Below are 18,893 nucleotides of genomic sequence, written 5' to 3'. Positions count from 1 at the left end.
GGAAGAATCACATAAGGCAATAATCTCTATTTTACAGCTGAGGAAGCTAAAAGTTGAGTAACTTGTCTAAGTTTAAACAGCTAGTAAGGGGCAGAGCTGGAATTTGAACTCAGACAATCTGTCTCCAGAAGGATTATAAATGTGACACAAGTGATTAACTCACTCATAGCTATTTCCTCTTTGTTTCTTTCCTTCTTCTCCAAGTCCCATATTAGCTTCACTGACATTTGTAGCCTAGTATGTGTTTTTTTCAACCACCGTAACAATGGCTGGTAGGCAAATTCCTACAACTCCTTCCAACCCCTCCCCTAAGAATTAATTGAATCTAGGATATTAAGAAAACATTATTGCTAAGTAAACATTTATTTATGGCATTGTAATCTTAGTTGTCACTTTAGAAGGCTGAAGGTGCAGTGAGAAACAGTAGTGACTTCTAAATTACTCAAGAAGCACGTCTTTATCCTTATTCTTTTTCAGAAAGCTCAACTGTGAAGTGTCACTACATCAGAAGGTAGCTGAAGAGCAAGAGTACTTGCTTTGATTTAAGTCACATCACTCTAGTGTGATTTTATACTATTTCCAAGCATCTCTTTCTTAATCAGTAAGATAAAGAAAAGGGATAAAGCTGGCCTTGAAATTTGTGATGGAAGTAATGTGAGTAGAGTGCCTAGCACAATAAATGGTAGGTGTTAGTAGATATTGTGACAATACTTCTTTGGGTTAACTTGGACCATTCTCAAATGTGATGATCATTCTCTGGCCTTTGACACAACTAATACAGGTTTCAGCTAGATTTTGACTGATTCAACACATTTAAAAAGCACTTCACATTTCATATGAGAAGGACATCAAGAATAAAATCAATGATATCAACATTTTTTACTACTAACCTCACAGTGTAATTCATTACTGAGTCTATGCAAACAGGCAAATAATTGCCTTAGAACAGGACCTGTTTAGAATATTGTTAAGCTTATTTAACAAAAGATTGATCAAAGATATTTCATTTCTTTGAAATGAAAAGGAAGAAGGGTAGTACATATTAATTAGAGTGTCAGAAAAACTGAAACTAACTATATTTAGATATACACTATCATCTAAACCAAAATGTTCTCATCAAGAAAAATAATATATCCTGAATTTTCCTAAATAGCAGATTCTGAAACAAAGGCTTCTGTTCAGACAATTTATATTTAAAAAATTTATCTCCAGAAGAGGAGTAAAGGACTAAAACAATGAAACTGGAGCAGGAATAGAAGAGGAAAGCGTTTATGTATTCAGTGGCTCCATACCCTCCTTTGTCAGGAGCTGTCTCATAGAATGCTAATGCTCCTACACGTCTAGTTCAGGCGCCTGATAATGCCAGATTCTGAAATGCACCTTTGTATCAGAATAGCACCAGAAAGAAAGCAGGATATATGCATTAATGAGAGGCAAGGGGCTGTTGCGTTACACCTGTGCATAGCTCGTTGCCATAGCAATGGCTGGAGTAAACATGGCCAGAGAAGATGTAGGGAAAGACACAATAGGTATCTAATGCTCATATGGGACTAGTTATGATTATCTCTACATATATCATTCTACAGGATATGAAACCTCTATTGAAGTTTTAAAAATCTTTTTTTTTTTTTTTTTGTATTTGTAGTAAAGATGGGGTTTCATCATGTTGACCAGGATGGTCTCGATCTCTTGACATTGTGATCCACCTGCCTCGGCCTCCCAAAGTGCTGGGATTATAGGCGTGAGCCACTGCGCCCGGACTAAATATCTTTTTTTCTTATGGTTGCCCCAAATTTGGGAACCATATAGTGCTCTTTCTACATGTAATTGACACCACTAATGTTTCTCATTGTGTGCAACAGTACAAAAAGAATCTAGTTTGCTAACTGAGAGAGCTGCTTCTATCAGCCAAAAGGCATTATTAGTCTAACCTAACAGACCTATAATGGATAGGAATTCAGTAGTTGGAAAGAATTTAGTACACAGGAATTGAAGGTTACTTAAATTCCTACTCTGAGCTGGGCGCAGTGGCTCACACCTGTAATCCCAGCACTGTGGGAGGCCGAGTCAGGTAGATCACCTGAGGTCAGGAGTTTGCAACCAGTCTGGCCAACATGGTGAAACCCTGTCTCTACTAAAAATACAAAAAATTAGCCAGGTGTGGTGGCAGGCACCTGTCACCTCAGCTACTCAGGAGGCTGAGGCAGGAGAATTGCTTGAACTCAGGAGGTGGAGGTTGCAGTGAGTTAAGATTGCCCCATTGCACTCCAGCCTGGGCAACAAGAGCAAAACTCCTTTAAAAAAAAAAATTCCTATTCTGACATTGAGTGTTTAGAAACGTGCATCTCATATTGTTCTTAAAGACAAAAAGGAAGTTGGAAAGTGATCACTAAAAAGAATGCAAGTAACTTGAATTAGATAATTATTCGCAAGTTAAAATATTTAGCTGCAGCTTGAAATGTAACTTCACCAATGAAAAGGAAAGGATAGGCAGTTGTCTAGTAAATTTAAAGCTTTGTAAAGCCTTAAATCTTAATTTTTTCTCAGTTTTCTAGATAACTACTATCTTCAAGATAAAATTGCCAGAAAAGTTTTTTCTAACAACTGTTATGAATCTTTTGAAAATAGGAGTTCTAGAATGATTACTTCTACTTTTAGATGGGGATTATTAAAAATCAGCAGTGAAGAAAGAATGTAAAGAAATGGTTTGTGGACTAAATACTTTTCCATTTGGATTTGTTCTATATTGATTTAGTCTTCCTGCAATAGACTACCCATTTCAGGTAAGAAATATTAGTGTGAATTAAGCTCAGCAAAGTACTAAGCAAAATTATCTACTCTGAAGCAACTCATGTTATCTACAATGACGCATAAAGATGTATGGTATTTATTTAACTTTCTTCCATCTTCTATTTTTGTAAACTTCGCTTAAAAAAAACAATTTTGTAGTTTTGAGAAGTTGGTTGAGAATAAGGTATCTCCTAGAATACTTTTAACTATAAGAACTTATTACATTGAGTATTTGATACCCAAATAGAAGTAAAGCTGATTCTGTTTAGATATTCTTCCCTGCAGTGGTTATAGTTTGAGAGCTGGCCCACCTTTGATAAGAAGTCCTTTTCCTTATATTTAGTGCTGACTTCATAACTGAAATCAATATAATCTACTTTTTTTATATATTGTCTTCTCTGATTCATAATTGTCCATAACTTTTTCATAAGGACAAGGTAGTAAACTGTTAGGTGGTTGTCATAGGAAGAAATTAAAATACAAAAATAATAAAAAGGCAACTATTTTATTCAATTATCCATTCATTTAGATGACTATGTCCTTATTACCTGTTCAGATTGTTGCTGAGCAAACAAATATAGCCCTTACTTTCAAGGTGCTTATAGTAGAGTAGAGAAATAAGACATTCACACAACTATGATAGAATTGGAAATAAGTGCCATAGGAGAGTTAGATATACGGGCATCCAGAAGAAAGATAAATTGCTTCTCTATGTCATTAATGTTACAATGAGCAAGATTTAAAAATATTTGAGATTCAGGACTAAAGAACATTCACCTCTCAACATCACCTCTGGCTCCAGGGGCATTTCAACTACACATCAGACAATTTTAATTTACTATTGAACATCTCTACATAAATATCTGGATTTCAAAATCACCATGTCCAAAACTAAATATCATTTTTCTCACTAAACCATCTCATCGTATCTTTCCTAATTTCTGCTCCCAAGCCATTTTCCTATTTCTGGTATTCAAATAACCCTGTCTCTACATTTCAGTCACATTCTCCCTCATTGCCAGTCTATGATATGTCAAATCATACACTTTCTACTTTCTTAAAGCTCTTCCTAGACCCTTTGTTTCATTTTATTGACAGACTCTTGGATTTGCAATGACATTTGAACTAGTTTATCTTTTATTTTTATTTTATTTATTTTTTGCTTATTTTATTTCATTTAATTTCTTTTTAAAAAAATTTTTCTTTATCTTTTATTTTTCTTGACTCCAATAGTCTAATCTATATTCTGCTGACAGAATATAGCCCATTTTATAGCCATGATCATATAATTCTCATACTCAAACACATTTATAGACTCAAACTAATTAACTATATGGATCAATATTGCTCATCCTGATATTCACTATCTCCTGAGGCTCTATTTCCAACCTTATTTCCCAGTACTTAACTATGCCCTAAGTGTGACCACTTTACATTTCTAGACTAGAATATACCAAGGTTACAATGTATCTACTCAATAAATTTGTTCCTCTGGAACGTCTTGATTATCAAGCTTCAAAGCTTATAATAATTTCCACTTTAATATACGTGCCTTTTCTGATGTCCTTATACCCTAACCAGGCTAGTTGTAAATTTTCTGTGTTATTCTTTATTTACCTCTTAAAGCCTACAAGATAATCAAACTTAATGTAACTTTTCTCATCTTCCTCTCTCCCCCACTTCTGCAGTGAGGGCTGAGTTTTATTAAGTTTTATAAACCTACAATATTTAGCATGGAGTCTGCTGATAGCATGTTTAATCTTCCTTTTTCATGAAATTGAATGTTCAATCACTAACAAATTAATTTCTCAAAGCAATTAAATCCTTATTCATATGCCAATAAAGAAAATGGTGTTTGTCCCTGTCTGAGAATGCCTACCACATTTTAATCTTTCCCACATTGAAGTAAATTTCAATCAGCAAGCAGCATTTGATGAGTACATGCGTATTGTTTCCTCCTTGGAATCTCTCTTCATTAACTTCTCTCTGTCCTGACAGTCAAAAGCTCATCCATACTAGGTTTAAAAGCCATAAAAGCCACTGTAGGAGTCTGTTCAGTTTTAAACACGATTTAGAAAACCTTAGGAAAGAATGGCAATTCCCTTTCAGAAATCTCCCATACATATTTCAATAGAACAGCTTTCCAAATTGGAGATTGAAAAATATTATACCACCAATCAAGTAACAAAAAGTCACTCACTGACTGTGATGTGGAAAGATTCCCTTGATTTTCACAAAGAACACAAAAGACTATATTTTACTTATTTAAATCTGAGACTGACACAAAATGTCAGAAAAAAAAGAAAAGTAGTCAATTTATCTAAAAGATCATTATTTAGGAACAAATTGCTATGCAAAAACGCATGCATCTGCTTGACAGCTTGCGAATTTAAGGCAGATGAAATGCCTCCCTCCTCGCCCCCAAGAATCAACTTTGCTGAAGAAATATGTTAATCATCCTAAGTTTAGGGAATATATAAAGCTCTGAAATCAATGTGTATCTGGAACCGGGGGTTAAGGAAAAAACAAAACATAATCAGCTTAGGAAATGCTTTATTTCCTGTGCTTAATCTGCAAAGAAAAACAAAGCAGGCAGAGCCAGGTGCAACAAAATCATACACGTAGATGGGAAATTCAGTCTTTTCAGGCTCCACTCAGATGGTCAATTTATACTCCTGAGCTATAGCCTCCTCTTCTAAGATAAATGAAGTAGCTTTGGTTTATTTGTTTGTTTACAAATACTGGTCTTCAGTTAACTTGTATACTTGTTGGCTGACTTGAAGGAGATAGTTATTATGTAACTATTGTCTCTGCTCAAATGGGAAATTATTCCACAGGGGTTAACAGTTCATTAGAAAGAAGACACTGTTAACAGGTCTTCTTGCTCATTACCAGTAAGCAAAAGGAGATGTGTATTTTCCAAAAACGACCATAACAGAAAAACCTGGAGGACATCTCTGGGTTGTCCTTCACCTTCATGTCTTAAGGCCAGGTATTGCAGGCCACTTCTATTGATGCTATTCCTCTTTACTTTCAGAAGGACGAACGATCTATTCAGTTTAATAGTGCCGGCAAAGTACTCTACTCACCGATGCTTGCAGATGTGGAGCAGGGAGCAGCCTAAGCCAGCCTTTCAGACTTTTCACTAATCTGCACATCTAATTGTTAGCAGTGTTTTCCATGGCATTGAGATTCCTATCAATCTTCCCCAAGCACACTGACGTTACTTATAAGCTATGTAATGATTTCTGTGGCACCACATATTCTTTACTTTAAAACGATTTGACTCTAGTAACTCTTCTAATTTAAATTTTCTGATCTTGATGCTTGCTGCAACTTAACCTCAGAAACTCCAAGATGCAAGATAAGCAAATCTATGTGAATTTGAAGTGTTTTTGAATTTGTCTTAAATTTACATAGATATTTTGAGAAATGACTGATAAAATGCTGTTCAGGAGGGGTGTACTTATTTTTTTCCGACATTATCACTGTAAATTAGAATTTTGCAGGCAGCAATCTTTTAAATTGAAAATGAGTGAAATAAAATTAGAAGTGAATGTTTCTGGCGTTTTTCCCCCAAGTCCGCTCAGAGTCTGAATCAGTCTTTCCTGATTGTGTTCTTTTACGGTAGTTTGTACTTCAATTTTCACACTTATTAAATCTGTTTTGTATTAAAATCACACGCTTATTTCTCCCAGTTGTACATCATTATGGGCAAGGACATCTTACTTGTTTTTATATTCCTTCCAGTACAGGGTAGGAACCTAATAAATATTGATTAAATTGTTTATTTTCAATCACTCAGGAAGGGTTAAATGTCAAATGTAAATCATTCTCGTAATTGTCCATTAATATATTCAAGGCTTATGTAGATACATACCTATCTTTTATCTGAGTTTCTTAGCCAGAAGTAAATAGGTAGGACTTTATGTTTAACTATTCCTGAAATGTTATGCAAAATGTGTATATGTGCTTAGATATGTATATATTTCTTCAGCAACAGTCTATAGACTGTAATCAAATGAATCTCTCTCTACTCACCCTACCCCAAAATATTAAGATACACTTCCCTAGACAGCTTTACCCAACTTCTCAATTTATCAGACCTGAAAAAAGGTTGGGAAAAATACAGGCTAACATCTGCAATATAATATCTCCCATTATAGCCTTTCACCCACACATGACAATCTTATTTCAGAGCAACGTCTGAAAATAATATGTTTTGGAAACAAAGTATATTTTTAACCAGTATTCTATTCCCAGATTTTAATGCTCTAGAGGCCACTGCATGTGTTCAGTACTTTGTGATTTCATCAAACATGCTTTCAGGGTGCTGTACCCACAAACATTTCCCTTCCATAGAAACAAATACGGTCTCTCTTAAGCCTTCTCCATGCACTCAAGTCAACATCCAAACACTCAACTTATTAAAGGAATTGCTGCATCAAAGTGTCAAGGGAACATCCCTGAAAGTAAACTGAGGCTGAGTCACCCACTACTGATTTCCAATATGTACCACCGGAAGAGTAAGAGACAAAGATACCTGTGTTGACGTCACTGCTGCAAAGACTGGGCAGGAGAAAAAGAATGGTCACTTGAAGCAGTTCCATGGTGCCTGTAGATGGTGTCAATGGCTTCTCTCTCAGGAGGCAGGCAGGGACAATTCCCTCCCAGCCTGGCAGGGCCTTATTAGCAAATGGAAAAGGTGTATTGAATGTGAATAGTCACTGCCCATTCCTACTTATTTCGGGGGCTCTGATAAAGAACAGGAGGAAATACACACGCTCCCTTTGGGAGTTCAGCAGAGAGGAGATTTATTGTTTCAGCCCCTTACAGGAACTCTTTTTTTTCTCTCTCTCTTCCTTTGGCAGCCACTTGTGTTTTTGTTACTACATTATTTTGTTCTTCTTCAACAGAAAGGTCAGGACGGGTTTTGAACAGAAAGAGATCCTTCTTGAGAATGGATCATAGCACCTTCTAACTTTTGTTTTGAAAGTGCATTTTGAAGTGGTTATAAAGGGGCCTCATTTAGCAGCTACTCCCTTGGGATAAAGAGGCTTTCACTGGCCGAGGTTAAATTTTAGGGCTAAATCCATCAGGAATCAACTTAAGTTTTCTCTTTCCAACTTGAAAGCCAGATTAGTGAAGCCCACCTTGTGGATATCAGTGAAAAATTGTATTAAATATATTATATACTGCTCTTGAGTAAGCAAAAAGACTTTTAAAGGATGTCCAGAGGATTTTCCAGAACTTTTTAATAGAATTAAGCAAAGACATGTGAATGTCCATTGACCACTCCTGGTTTTTACTGAAGGACTTTGATGATGAATAAGGAACAATTACTTATAATACCTCATGAAATGTTCTTCTTTTATTTTATTTTGTTTTATTTTTGAGACAGAGTTTCGCTGTTGTCGCCTGGGCTGGAGTTCAATGGCACAATCTCAGCTCACTGCAACCTCTGCCTCCCCAGCTCCAACAATTCTTCTGCCTCAGCCTCCTGAGTAGCAGAGATTACAGGTGCCCACCACCATTCCCAGCTCATTTTTGTATTTTTTAGTAGAGATTGGGTTTCACCATGTTAGCCAGGCTGCTCTCAAACCCCTAACCTAAGGTGATCCACCCGCCTCGGTCTCCCAAAGTGCTGGGATCACAGGTGTGAGTCACGGTGCCCAGCAGATGAATGCTCTTCTTTAGGGGACAGGATTAGAATGGCAGTGAGTGAAATGCCTTCATACATCAGTGAAGCCGGGAGAGGTCGATTCTTTAAGACTGGAAAGCCAACCAGGCTGGACAATCTATACAGCAGGGGTCACTTTGATGTCAGTCATGACTGATTAAAACATGGTGATAACACTGCTACAGCCCTGGGTACAACCCTGTGTTGCCAATGACTTCATATTTTTCCTCAGCCACAGGCTTTATGCCTCATTTTAGCCAATCATCTTTTTATATACCTTTACTCAGGCCTTATTGGACAACATTGTCAATAGATCAGTGTAGATCTATTTGCCCCACAAAAAAAAAAAAAAAAACTATTCAAAAATTATACCTTTACCCGTTGGCAAGAAGGGCACACATTTCACTGCTACACCATGCTGGGAAACACTTCATACAAAAAGAGTTAGTGTGAGTCAACTGCTCAAAACACAGAAAAACATTAGCTTATTCACTGTTATACCAGGGGTCAGAAGAGCTAAGTTTCTATTTTGTGCATTAGTAAGATTGTATTTTACCCTCTTCTAATAGATTTTCTAAAACAGGCTGCCTTTGGGGTTGTTACTTTATTTGGCATATCCTGGAGAATATAAAGATAGGAACATATGTGAATAGATGTCACATGTACTTTCCAGAAATAAATTGGGGTGTGGCCATGTGAAATCACAGTTGAACATTCACATTGCCTCACTTCCTGCTCCTTCTGTACTCTAACACTGGAGTTGTCAGTACACAGAGTCGCCACCGATGCTGGTCACAATGATTTCTTCAGGGATTTGATGGCATCTGTACTTCTCAGCCCTGACTCCTATGCATTTCCATTTAGTGGACTACATATCTATTCTAAGAATGCCTGATAATAGAATATTAAGACTACTTAAAAGACAAAGTCCTGTAGACAAAAAAAAAAAAACCCTAAGAAAATACATCTTAAAATAGCTAGTCAAAAAAAAAAAATTAAAATATAAGAACAGAAAAGGAAAAAATGAGGAGTAATAATGGGGGGGGGTAGGGAGGGTCAGCTTTGCCTTAGTAAATTAGGAGATATTTTTAAGGTAAAATATTTAATTAAAACAGCAATGGTTACCAGAAGAGACAAAAAGATCAGTGGCATAGAACAGAAAGTACAGACACAGAAATATTTATATCTGTTGCTATCTACATGTGTATACATACAGATATATTTACAGATGAGTCTAACATGTAGTAACTGTGATTAATAGGGTATATATTTGTTGTAAGTTTTTTGACAATGTGTTAATCATTTAAGAAAATTTTAAAATTAAGTCTCTGTTTTACTTAAAATACCAAATTGCACATGTTCATCTTATATGTTAAAGATTTAAGTTTAAAGAACAAAATAATAAAATTTGAGGAGATAATATGTAACTATACATAATTGGGGTAAAGAGGACATTTTATGCATGACACTAAAGACAAAGTACATAAAAGAAAGACGTCATACATTTGCTTACACAAAAATTAAAAGATTTTTGGCACAACACACCATGAATTTAAAAGGCAAATAAAAAAATTTTGTAACAGTAAGTGATAATTTATCTTAAAAATGCCTTCTGATCTAAAAAACAATGACCCTACATTTGAAAAAGGCAAAAAAATGTCATGCAAGAAATGGAGGGCCAGTAAAATGCAAAACTATATTCATCACCCCAGAGATCAAAGTAACGAATATCCCAACATCGAAACAGCATATTTTGCCTTTTATATATAATTAGGTATAGTTCTTGACAATTCCCATTGTTGACAAATTTTCAAATAAAGTAACCATCTTATTCTTGGGGTATGACCTTTCTGAGATGTGACTTGGCAATACACATCAAAACTGTTAAAGTACCATACTATTTGAACTTGTAATTATATGTTTAGGAACTTATTCTTAAAAGGAAGATGTTCATTGAAGTTAATGTAAATACAAAAATTTGTCAATACATTAATTATTGAGGAAGAATATTATTCTGCCACAAAATACTAATTAGGTAACTTTTTATAGATGTGGAACTATATTCATGATACTTTTTTGCATATATATATGCATATATATACATATGCATATGATATATATACATGTAGTACATATATATGTGTATATATGTCAGTACACATATACACACATACACACACAGAGCAAGAGAAAGTGAGTTACAAAATGTTAACATTGCTTATCTTCTGGAAGTGATTTATGGGTACTTTTTATCACATTTTAAAATTTTCCATTAAAAAGATCTTCCAGAGTAAACATATTGTTTTTGCCTCTTAATAACAAAACGCTTTTGCTCGACCTGATACATTTTGTTTAATTTAATATTTTGTGTGTATATTTATACATATATTTATTAAACATTTTGTATTCTAACCTGCCGGAACGTTTTCATTTTTAGGAAGTGTATGATTTAAAAGCATTTTAATAAAAGAAAATATGAGAAGAGAACTGAACCACTCTAACCTGAGAGATGAATAAATGTGTTTGCTCTTGTTTTTTTGTTTCACAATTCATCTTCTGAATTGCTTGTCAAAAGAAAAGATAGCTGCTAGAAGGTCATGCAAGAGAAATCTTAGAATTCTTTGCAAATGCATATCCAGGCCTGTCATTGACATCTTTGACATGGAAGAAATTGTATAATGAAGACTCCAACACTCATGATTTATGTTAGCTTATGTGGCACTGAGAAAATTTATTCAGATGGCACCATTACTAAGTCTCCAAATTAAATTCTTTTTCCATACTTGCCTTATTCCTCTTAGCCAGCTCATCACCATGAATAAAATTATCTAAAATGGGAGGAAAGCTAAGAAGTAATTTTATAAACTGGCAAAAAGCATAATCTCAAGTTCAAATCCTGTCTCTACCTTAGTTTTATGTGACTTACTGAGCTATTTGTCCTCTCCATGCTTAGCTTCCCCACAGAAAGATAGGATACACATCATGCCAACTTTCTAATGTAGTCTAGAGGATTAAGTGAGATTCCAGAAAGTCTTCTAAAAATACATATTAAAACAGACAAACAATAACCTACTAACCTTAACCTTTAGAATCTTTCAGTTGTTGGGATTTTATATAAACCCTCTTATTCCATAGTGATTAAGAAATTTCCTGATATTCAGAGATCCCAAAATATTGTTGAGAAATGATTATACAGAATCCCAACTCTTATTACCAGGAATTTGTTCTATGCTCCACTTTAAGGTACTTTCAACATCGAGTGCTTTCTTCAGTGGAGATGGAATCAAACAGCTTACTTTTGTTACTTGCCTATTTGAAATGGGAATTGGGTGATCTCCTGAAGATAGTGGAAACAGACCTGAAACCAAAGAGCTATTTAGGGCACATGATTTTGAAGATACTGAGTCTCCCTTCTTCAGAACCAAAATGGATAAGGAACATCAACAGTGGGAGGGACCAGCCATTTGGCCAAACTGATGCCAGTAAAGTCACTATCTTTCTCACCCATCACATTCCTATTAATCAACTCCCAGTGACTCAGGGCCAATGGTATTTTGTTATTGCTCATATAAAAAAAAAAAAAGCATCATAGCAAATTGTTTCTTGAAGTTTCTCAAAACCCTATCTCTCACATTCTCCAATTGTCCATCCCAATTTTACTCCTCAACATGTAAAGATGGTTCTCTCACCTCATACCGACTCCCTAACTTTGAATAAATCTCTTGATATATAAGGATATGAATACAGGGAAATTATAAAACCATAGTGGCTCAAAGATGAGACATATAAGAAGTTAATATAGTACAAATTTTTCTTAACATAGGAACACCCCTGCAAATGCTGAATGAGCCTCCATGCTAACATGAAATGATTGAGGCTCACTACTCCGTCAGGCAGCCCGTTCTCCTACTGGACAGCTCTTCTTTTTAAAAAGTCCAAGCACCATTCCTTCATCCTCATCTGCCTTAAGAAGCTCTGGAAATCACTGTTAAGTTCTTCAACAGTTTATTCAACTTTCCATATAGCTTTGCTATTGCCAGCGATGAACTTTATGTTCAAGATTTTTTTTTAATTTTTAAAATTTATTTATTTATTATTGCATTTTAGGTTTTGGGGTACATGTGAAGAACATGCAAGATTGTTGCATAGGTACACACATGGCAGTGTGATTTGCTGCCTTCCTCCCTTTCACCTATATCTGGCATTTCTCCCCATGCTATCTCTCCCCAACTCCCCACCCTCTGCTGTCCCTCCCCTATTTCCCCCCAACAGACCCCACTGTGTGATGCTCCCCTCCCTCTGTCCATGTGTTCTCATGGACATCATCTCAAGATTTTTGCTCGATGTCTCATTTTTGGTTTTCCAAAAATAGCATCTTATAGAAACATTCTTCTCTTATATGGTGCCTATTAAAAAAGTATTTGGTGTCTAGCATATGCCAGGGATTTTTACATGTATGGTCATACAAAAATGTGACATTTAAGAGAGTGACACCTAAATGCAATTCACTTTTCACCATATGTATACTCCATCTAGCCTAATTTATCTATGATTATATTTTAAATAATCCTTTTGCCTACCAGTTTAGTTCTTGTTTTTAGTTTGCCAGATCCCCTTTTGCATTGTCAGTCTCTGTGGTCATTTTGCAATAATCAAAGAAAATTTTCACAGGATCAGATCTGAATCAATTTAAAAATAAACTTTCTTCTCACTTCCTAACTTCCAGAGCAATGAAAGTTGAAGTTAATTCTCTAAAAAAATGTAAATTTTCTTTCTTTTTTCCAAATTAAAAGAGTCAATGGCAGGCACAGTGTTCTGGTATTCATAGAAACAGGTAAATTTTAAGTTATAATAGAAATGGAATGTCTGCACTGGTCTATTTCTCCTAATAAACCCTTCCTACAAATAACTTAGTGAAGGAGTTACTTTACTAATGGCTTCTGAGCTAATCCTCAGGGATTCAAGAAACTACTTCTTGCTCTTTGTCTATATTTCATTCCCAATCTTTTTTAGTTACTCTCTTCTAGGATTCTTTTAGCCTAGCCTATGCCTTTCAGAATGGCCTCTACCTACTGGTATTTTAGTTTGGTGTCGTCTTTGGGTCCTGTATCACACCTCAGTGTTCTGCTTTCCTGTGGAGAGATTTTGCAAATAATAGTATTCTATACCTTTTGCCCAATACTCTTGTCAAAACTGGCTTAGATTTGTTGCCAAGATTTCTCCTGCTTACTGAATGTCTAGTCCTCTATATTAGGTAGGCCCATGTGACTAGTTCTGGCAGAGGCTTTAAGCAAAAGTGACATGTGTCACTTATAGGACAATGTGTAGAGGAGCAGATATGCATACTTTATGTTTTCTACTCCCTGTTCATGTGACCTTTGATACCCTGTATTCCTGATGGTGCAGTCTGAGTCTCTGAGTGACTGTAGAACAGAGCTCTCCAACCCTGACACCATAAATATACTGAAAATTTGGATGAGCAACACATGAACATTTATCATATTAAGTCACTGAGATTTATTTTTTTAATTTAATTTATTTTAATTTTAAGTTCCAGAATATATGTGCAGGATGTACAGGCTTGTTACATAAGTAAATGTACGCCATGGTGGTTTGTTGTACCTCTCAACCTATCACCTAGGTATTAAGCCCCTCATACATTAGCTATTTATCCTGATAAGCTGGATGTATCACACTACCTGACTTTAAAATATACTACAAGGCTACAGCAACCTAAACAGCATGATACTGGTATGAAAACAGATGCATAGACCAATGAAAAGGATAGAGATCTCAGAAATATGACTGCACATCTACCACCATCTGATCCTTGAAAAACCTGACAAAAACAAACATTGGGGAAAGGATTCATATTTAATAAATGGTGCTTGGAAAACTGGAGAGCCACAAGCAGAAAATTGAAACTGGACCCCTTCTTACATTTTATACAAAAATTACCTCAGGATAGATTAAAGACTTAAATGTAAAACCAAATATTATAAAAACCCTAGAGATTTCAAGTTTATTTTGTCACTGAGGTATAGCATAGCCTATTCTGACCAGTAAAAGTTCCTAATATCTTTTCTTGAAAGTCTTAGTTGATGAAATTAAGACTGAATCAGTCACACTTTTCAGACATCATCAGCCTCCCACACTAGATAGTAAATTTTTTAATCACAGAAGTTTTGTTTCAGTCATTTATCCCCCAGTTTAGCCCGACATAAAATAATGAACTGCTTTTTCCATCAAATAGATTGACTTCTCAGCTCTGGCCTCAACCTTATGGGAAGATCTTATATTGGGTTCTGTCTCCTACCAACTTTCCCCCAATCACCTGCTCTACTTTGCTTTTAGCAATAAAATGCAATTGCAGCTCACTGACCCAACTGAAAGCTCATGGATCACTTTTTGGCTCTTGACTTCTGTTTCACACCCAGGATTTTATTTTCAAGCCCCTCTCAGGCTCAGAGTCTACCATCTCTGTCTTGATTCTTGGGCTGACCTGAAATCTCAGGAACTTAGAAACTTAGAACTCAGGGCATTAATAATTAAAAACATGGTCATTATCAAATTATCTGCCTTGCTAGAATGCAAACGATTTAATAAAATGCAATTCGGTTTTTCATTCAACTTCTCAAAATAAATTATTTTCATTTCATCATCAAATAAAGCTATTTACAAATGTTTTCAACCTTATTAAACCAGCACTGGCTTAGTAATTTCCCACCACATATATATAACTAAACATAAAAACATCTTGGATCAACAACAAAGCCGGGACCCAACCCAAATCATTCTTTCAAATCCAGCCTTTGGTCAGAGGAAATGACATAGTAATGGCTTTCACAAGCAGATGAGTGCTGCATCTGAGCACATTTCCAATCATAGAATCCAAATTTCCTGTCCCAGTAGGTTTCAAATTCTGATATCCTGCCCTAACAATATAACACTGGCAGGTTTGCCCATGTTTGCCTCAAATCTTAGCATCAGTAATAACGCATGGAGCTTTTCAAAAACATATATGTTTAGGTCTTACCCATGAAATTTGTATTTAGAAAGTACAGGGCGGAGGTCAAGCATGTATATGAGAAAAACCAGAGATTCTGAAGTGGTCACCCTCAGTTAATAATTACTGACTTAGACCATGATAAAATGGTTATATGTATATATATACACACACACACACTATATATATGCTATGTATATATATTTTTTGTGAATAAGAAATATATCTATATATGAATATATGTTATATATAAGAAATATATCTATACATATATACCTATGTACATATATGTATATATAGATATATTTCTTATATATATATCTTATATATATATATTTCCTATAAGATATATTCTTATATATATCCTATATTCCTATTTCCTATAAGATATATTCTATTTCCTATAAGAATATATCATATTCTATTTTCTATAAGATATAGATATTATTATATATATAAGACATATATAGGATATATATAAATATATATATCTATTTCTAATATATATATCATATATATTTTTTCTATAAGATATATTCTTATATATATCTATATATAAGAAATATACATATAGATATATATAAGAAATGTATATATATAACATATAAATATATATTTATACAAAATTTATATATAGATATATATTAATATATATGTACATAATGTATAGTGTGCATATATCTATTTATCTATACATTTTATAATGATCTAAAGTCAGTAATTATTAACTGAGGGTGACCATCAGAATCACTGGTGGACTTTTTTTTAAGTGTGCTTCCAACTATTTAAAAGGTAGCGGCAACATTTCTTTGTCTTCACTGCCAACATCCATACAGAAGGCTTCCACCTTCGTATTCTTTAAATGTTCCTAATTGACTCCTATCAAGCCTTCTTAACATCAGTATATTCAGATTTTAAAAAGCAGTGATAGTATTTCAGAAATTCACTTTTACAGAATTTTTACCACTTTAAATTAAATTATACATTTCATTTATGTGACCAACTCAGAGCTAATTAAACCTGGCTTGATCTTTTTAAATGGAAATTAGTCCAGGCTATGGGAGAGAAAATTATTTCTTGTGATTTGAGCCCTTAAATTTCAAACATTCCAAGTTGCCTGTAATTATCATTCTTTAATTCCTTTTTGAATCTTATTATACTTGCATCCTGATTTATAGAACAAGAATAAAATACCTCTAACTTTAGAAGGAAAATGATTACATTCTCAGTGTTTTCTAAAAACTTTCAGAAAAAGCTTTTTATTTCTATTTGACTGAGATGTTTTTGTGAATGTTCAAGTTTGAGACATAGTAATCAAGGTGTGATTTCATTATAAAGGCATTCTGTCCAATCAGTTTAATTTTAATACCATGTTTTATTTCATGCCGTCCAAAATATTTTCTAATTATAAGTTTGCTACCCAAGTAGAATTCTCCTCTTGAAAAAATATTCTGCTGACCCACCACCTTAGCAGTAATTATGCTCTGTTTAAATTAATAAGCTAAAATTTGTGTTTCTATACAACCAGTCTCTTCTGAATATGACTAGTTTGGTTTAATAGTCTACAGCTGATAAATCTGAGTTTCCGGTCTTATTAAACTGAAAGCTAGACTCCGATCCATTGTGACCCACCCAAGTCATGCCTCTATGAAAGCCCCTGGATGTGTCTATTTGTATTGTTGTTGCTGTTGTTCTTGTTGCTCCTGTCACAAAAAGAAATTTCTAAATTTCATTGTCTACTGTATTATATTGAACATATTGCTTTCTTTTCTTCACTTTTTCCCAAAATAAGTATTTTAAAGGTCAAAGATGGCTCACTGAGCCCTGATTTGTAAAATCTAATGAAAAAGTTTACATTTTTCTTTAGTATTGCTTTTCTATTTTTATAAATTTTGATAGTCCCCCAGTGATGAATGTTTCTTTAAATACCATTCTATTAAAATTCTGATTTGTTAAATCTTTTATTTCTAAAGAATGATGGGTTTTATTTCATAACCTTGTTAACACAGATATATTTAGTGGAAGCTTGTTTCATGTTGTAAGGAAGGGCAAATAACAGTTACAACATTCTTATAATAGCCATGGCTCTATGCAATGAGTACACCACTCTTATAATACAATCAGGTACTTTGTTCAAAAATTTCTCTTTATAGACTTCTCTTTCTGCACTTCCAGGATAAGATCCTAGAAAGTCTATAACTGATACTGATGTTGAACTAGGCATCTGTGAATTTCTAAGAACTAATTTAATATTTTTAAAATTTGTACCAAATTTCCACAATTCACTGAACATAATTCATCTTAGTGGTTATTTCATTCCACTGGATTACCTGCTTGCTCTTGACTGTAATTTTTGAAGGATGATTTATATTATATTGAGAAGAAGTCAAAAAAAGAGAAAAATTACAAGGGTGTGAATTAAAAGGATATCTGACAATCATTTAAAACAGCAAGATTGATTCACAGCAGCTTCTTATTCTAATATTCAATGTTAACATCTGAAAAAATACCCTGCTTCAGAATTTTTAAAAATTTAAATGTATTATAACAGCAGAATAAAATAAACAAAAACTAGAAAGAACTTTTAGATGTGGAAAGCAAGAAGGAAAATACTCAATGCTTATTCATTAGGACTGGCTAACGTATTGGTCTCTAAGCCAATGTGGGACTGAGTAACAGTCATCAGAAGAGTCCTGGTTTATAAATATAAGCCTGAAAATACTACAGCAGAGTGCTTTTCTAAGGGTGGTGGTGAATCACAAACATAAAAATAACCAGAAATGCTTGTTAAAGCTACAGTAATGTAACCAGAAATGCTTATTAAGGCTACAGTAATCAAAGCAGCATGGTACTGATACCAAAACAGAGATATAGACCAATGGAACAGAATGGAGGCCTCAGAGGTAATGCCACACATCTACAACCGTCTGATCTTTGACAAACCTCATAAAAGCAAGCAATGGGGAAAGGAGTCCCTGTTTAATAAATGGTGTTGGGAAAACTGGCTAGCCATGTGCAGAAAGCAGAAACTGGACCCCTTCCTGACACCTTACACTAAAATTAACTCCAGATGGATTAAACACTTAAACATAAGACCTGGCACCATAAAAACCCTAGAAGAAAATCTAGGCAAAACCATTCAGGACATAGGCATAGGCAAGGACTTCATGACTAAAACACCAAAAGCATTGGCAACAAAAGCCAAAATAGACAAATGGGACCTAATCAAACTCCACAGCTTCTGCACAGCAAAAGAAACAGCCATTAGAGTGAATTGGCAACCAACAGAATGGGAAAAAAATTTTGCAATCTACCCATCTGACAAAGGGCTAATATCCAGAATCTACAAAGAACTAAAACAGATTTACAAGGAAGAAACAAACAAGCCCATTCAAAAGTGGGTGAAGGATATGAACA

At 34.6% G+C, this 18,893-nt stretch overlaps 1 protein-coding gene and 1 long non-coding RNA gene across 14 annotated transcripts in view; one reads left to right on the top strand and one right to left on the bottom strand.

The window, feature by feature from the left end:
* Positions 1-7,508, bottom strand: part of EMCN (endomucin) — a 119,135-nt gene extending 111,627 nt beyond the window's left edge. For all 13 annotated transcript variants that reach the window (XM_078367893.1, XM_078367885.1, XM_078367884.1 and 10 more), the window contains exon 1: positions 7,334-7,508. In XM_078367893.1, the coding sequence (XP_078224019.1) occupies positions 7,334-7,400 (67 nt within the window). In that variant the 5' untranslated portion in view covers positions 7,401-7,508. The remainder of the gene's footprint in view (positions 1-7,333) is intronic.
* LOC128931586 (uncharacterized) overlaps positions 1-18,893 on the top strand; it is a 76,240-nt gene that overhangs the window by 34,424 nt on the left and 22,923 nt on the right. The gene's annotated exons all lie outside the window — the stretch shown is intronic.

Source organism: Callithrix jacchus, chromosome 3 (assembly GCF_049354715.1).
Source record: "Callithrix jacchus isolate 240 chromosome 3, calJac240_pri, whole genome shotgun sequence".
NCBI lineage: Eukaryota > Metazoa > Chordata > Mammalia > Primates > Cebidae > Callithrix > Callithrix jacchus.
The sequence above is the reverse complement of the archived record's forward strand: the minus strand, read 5'-3'. Positions and strand labels throughout refer to the sequence as shown.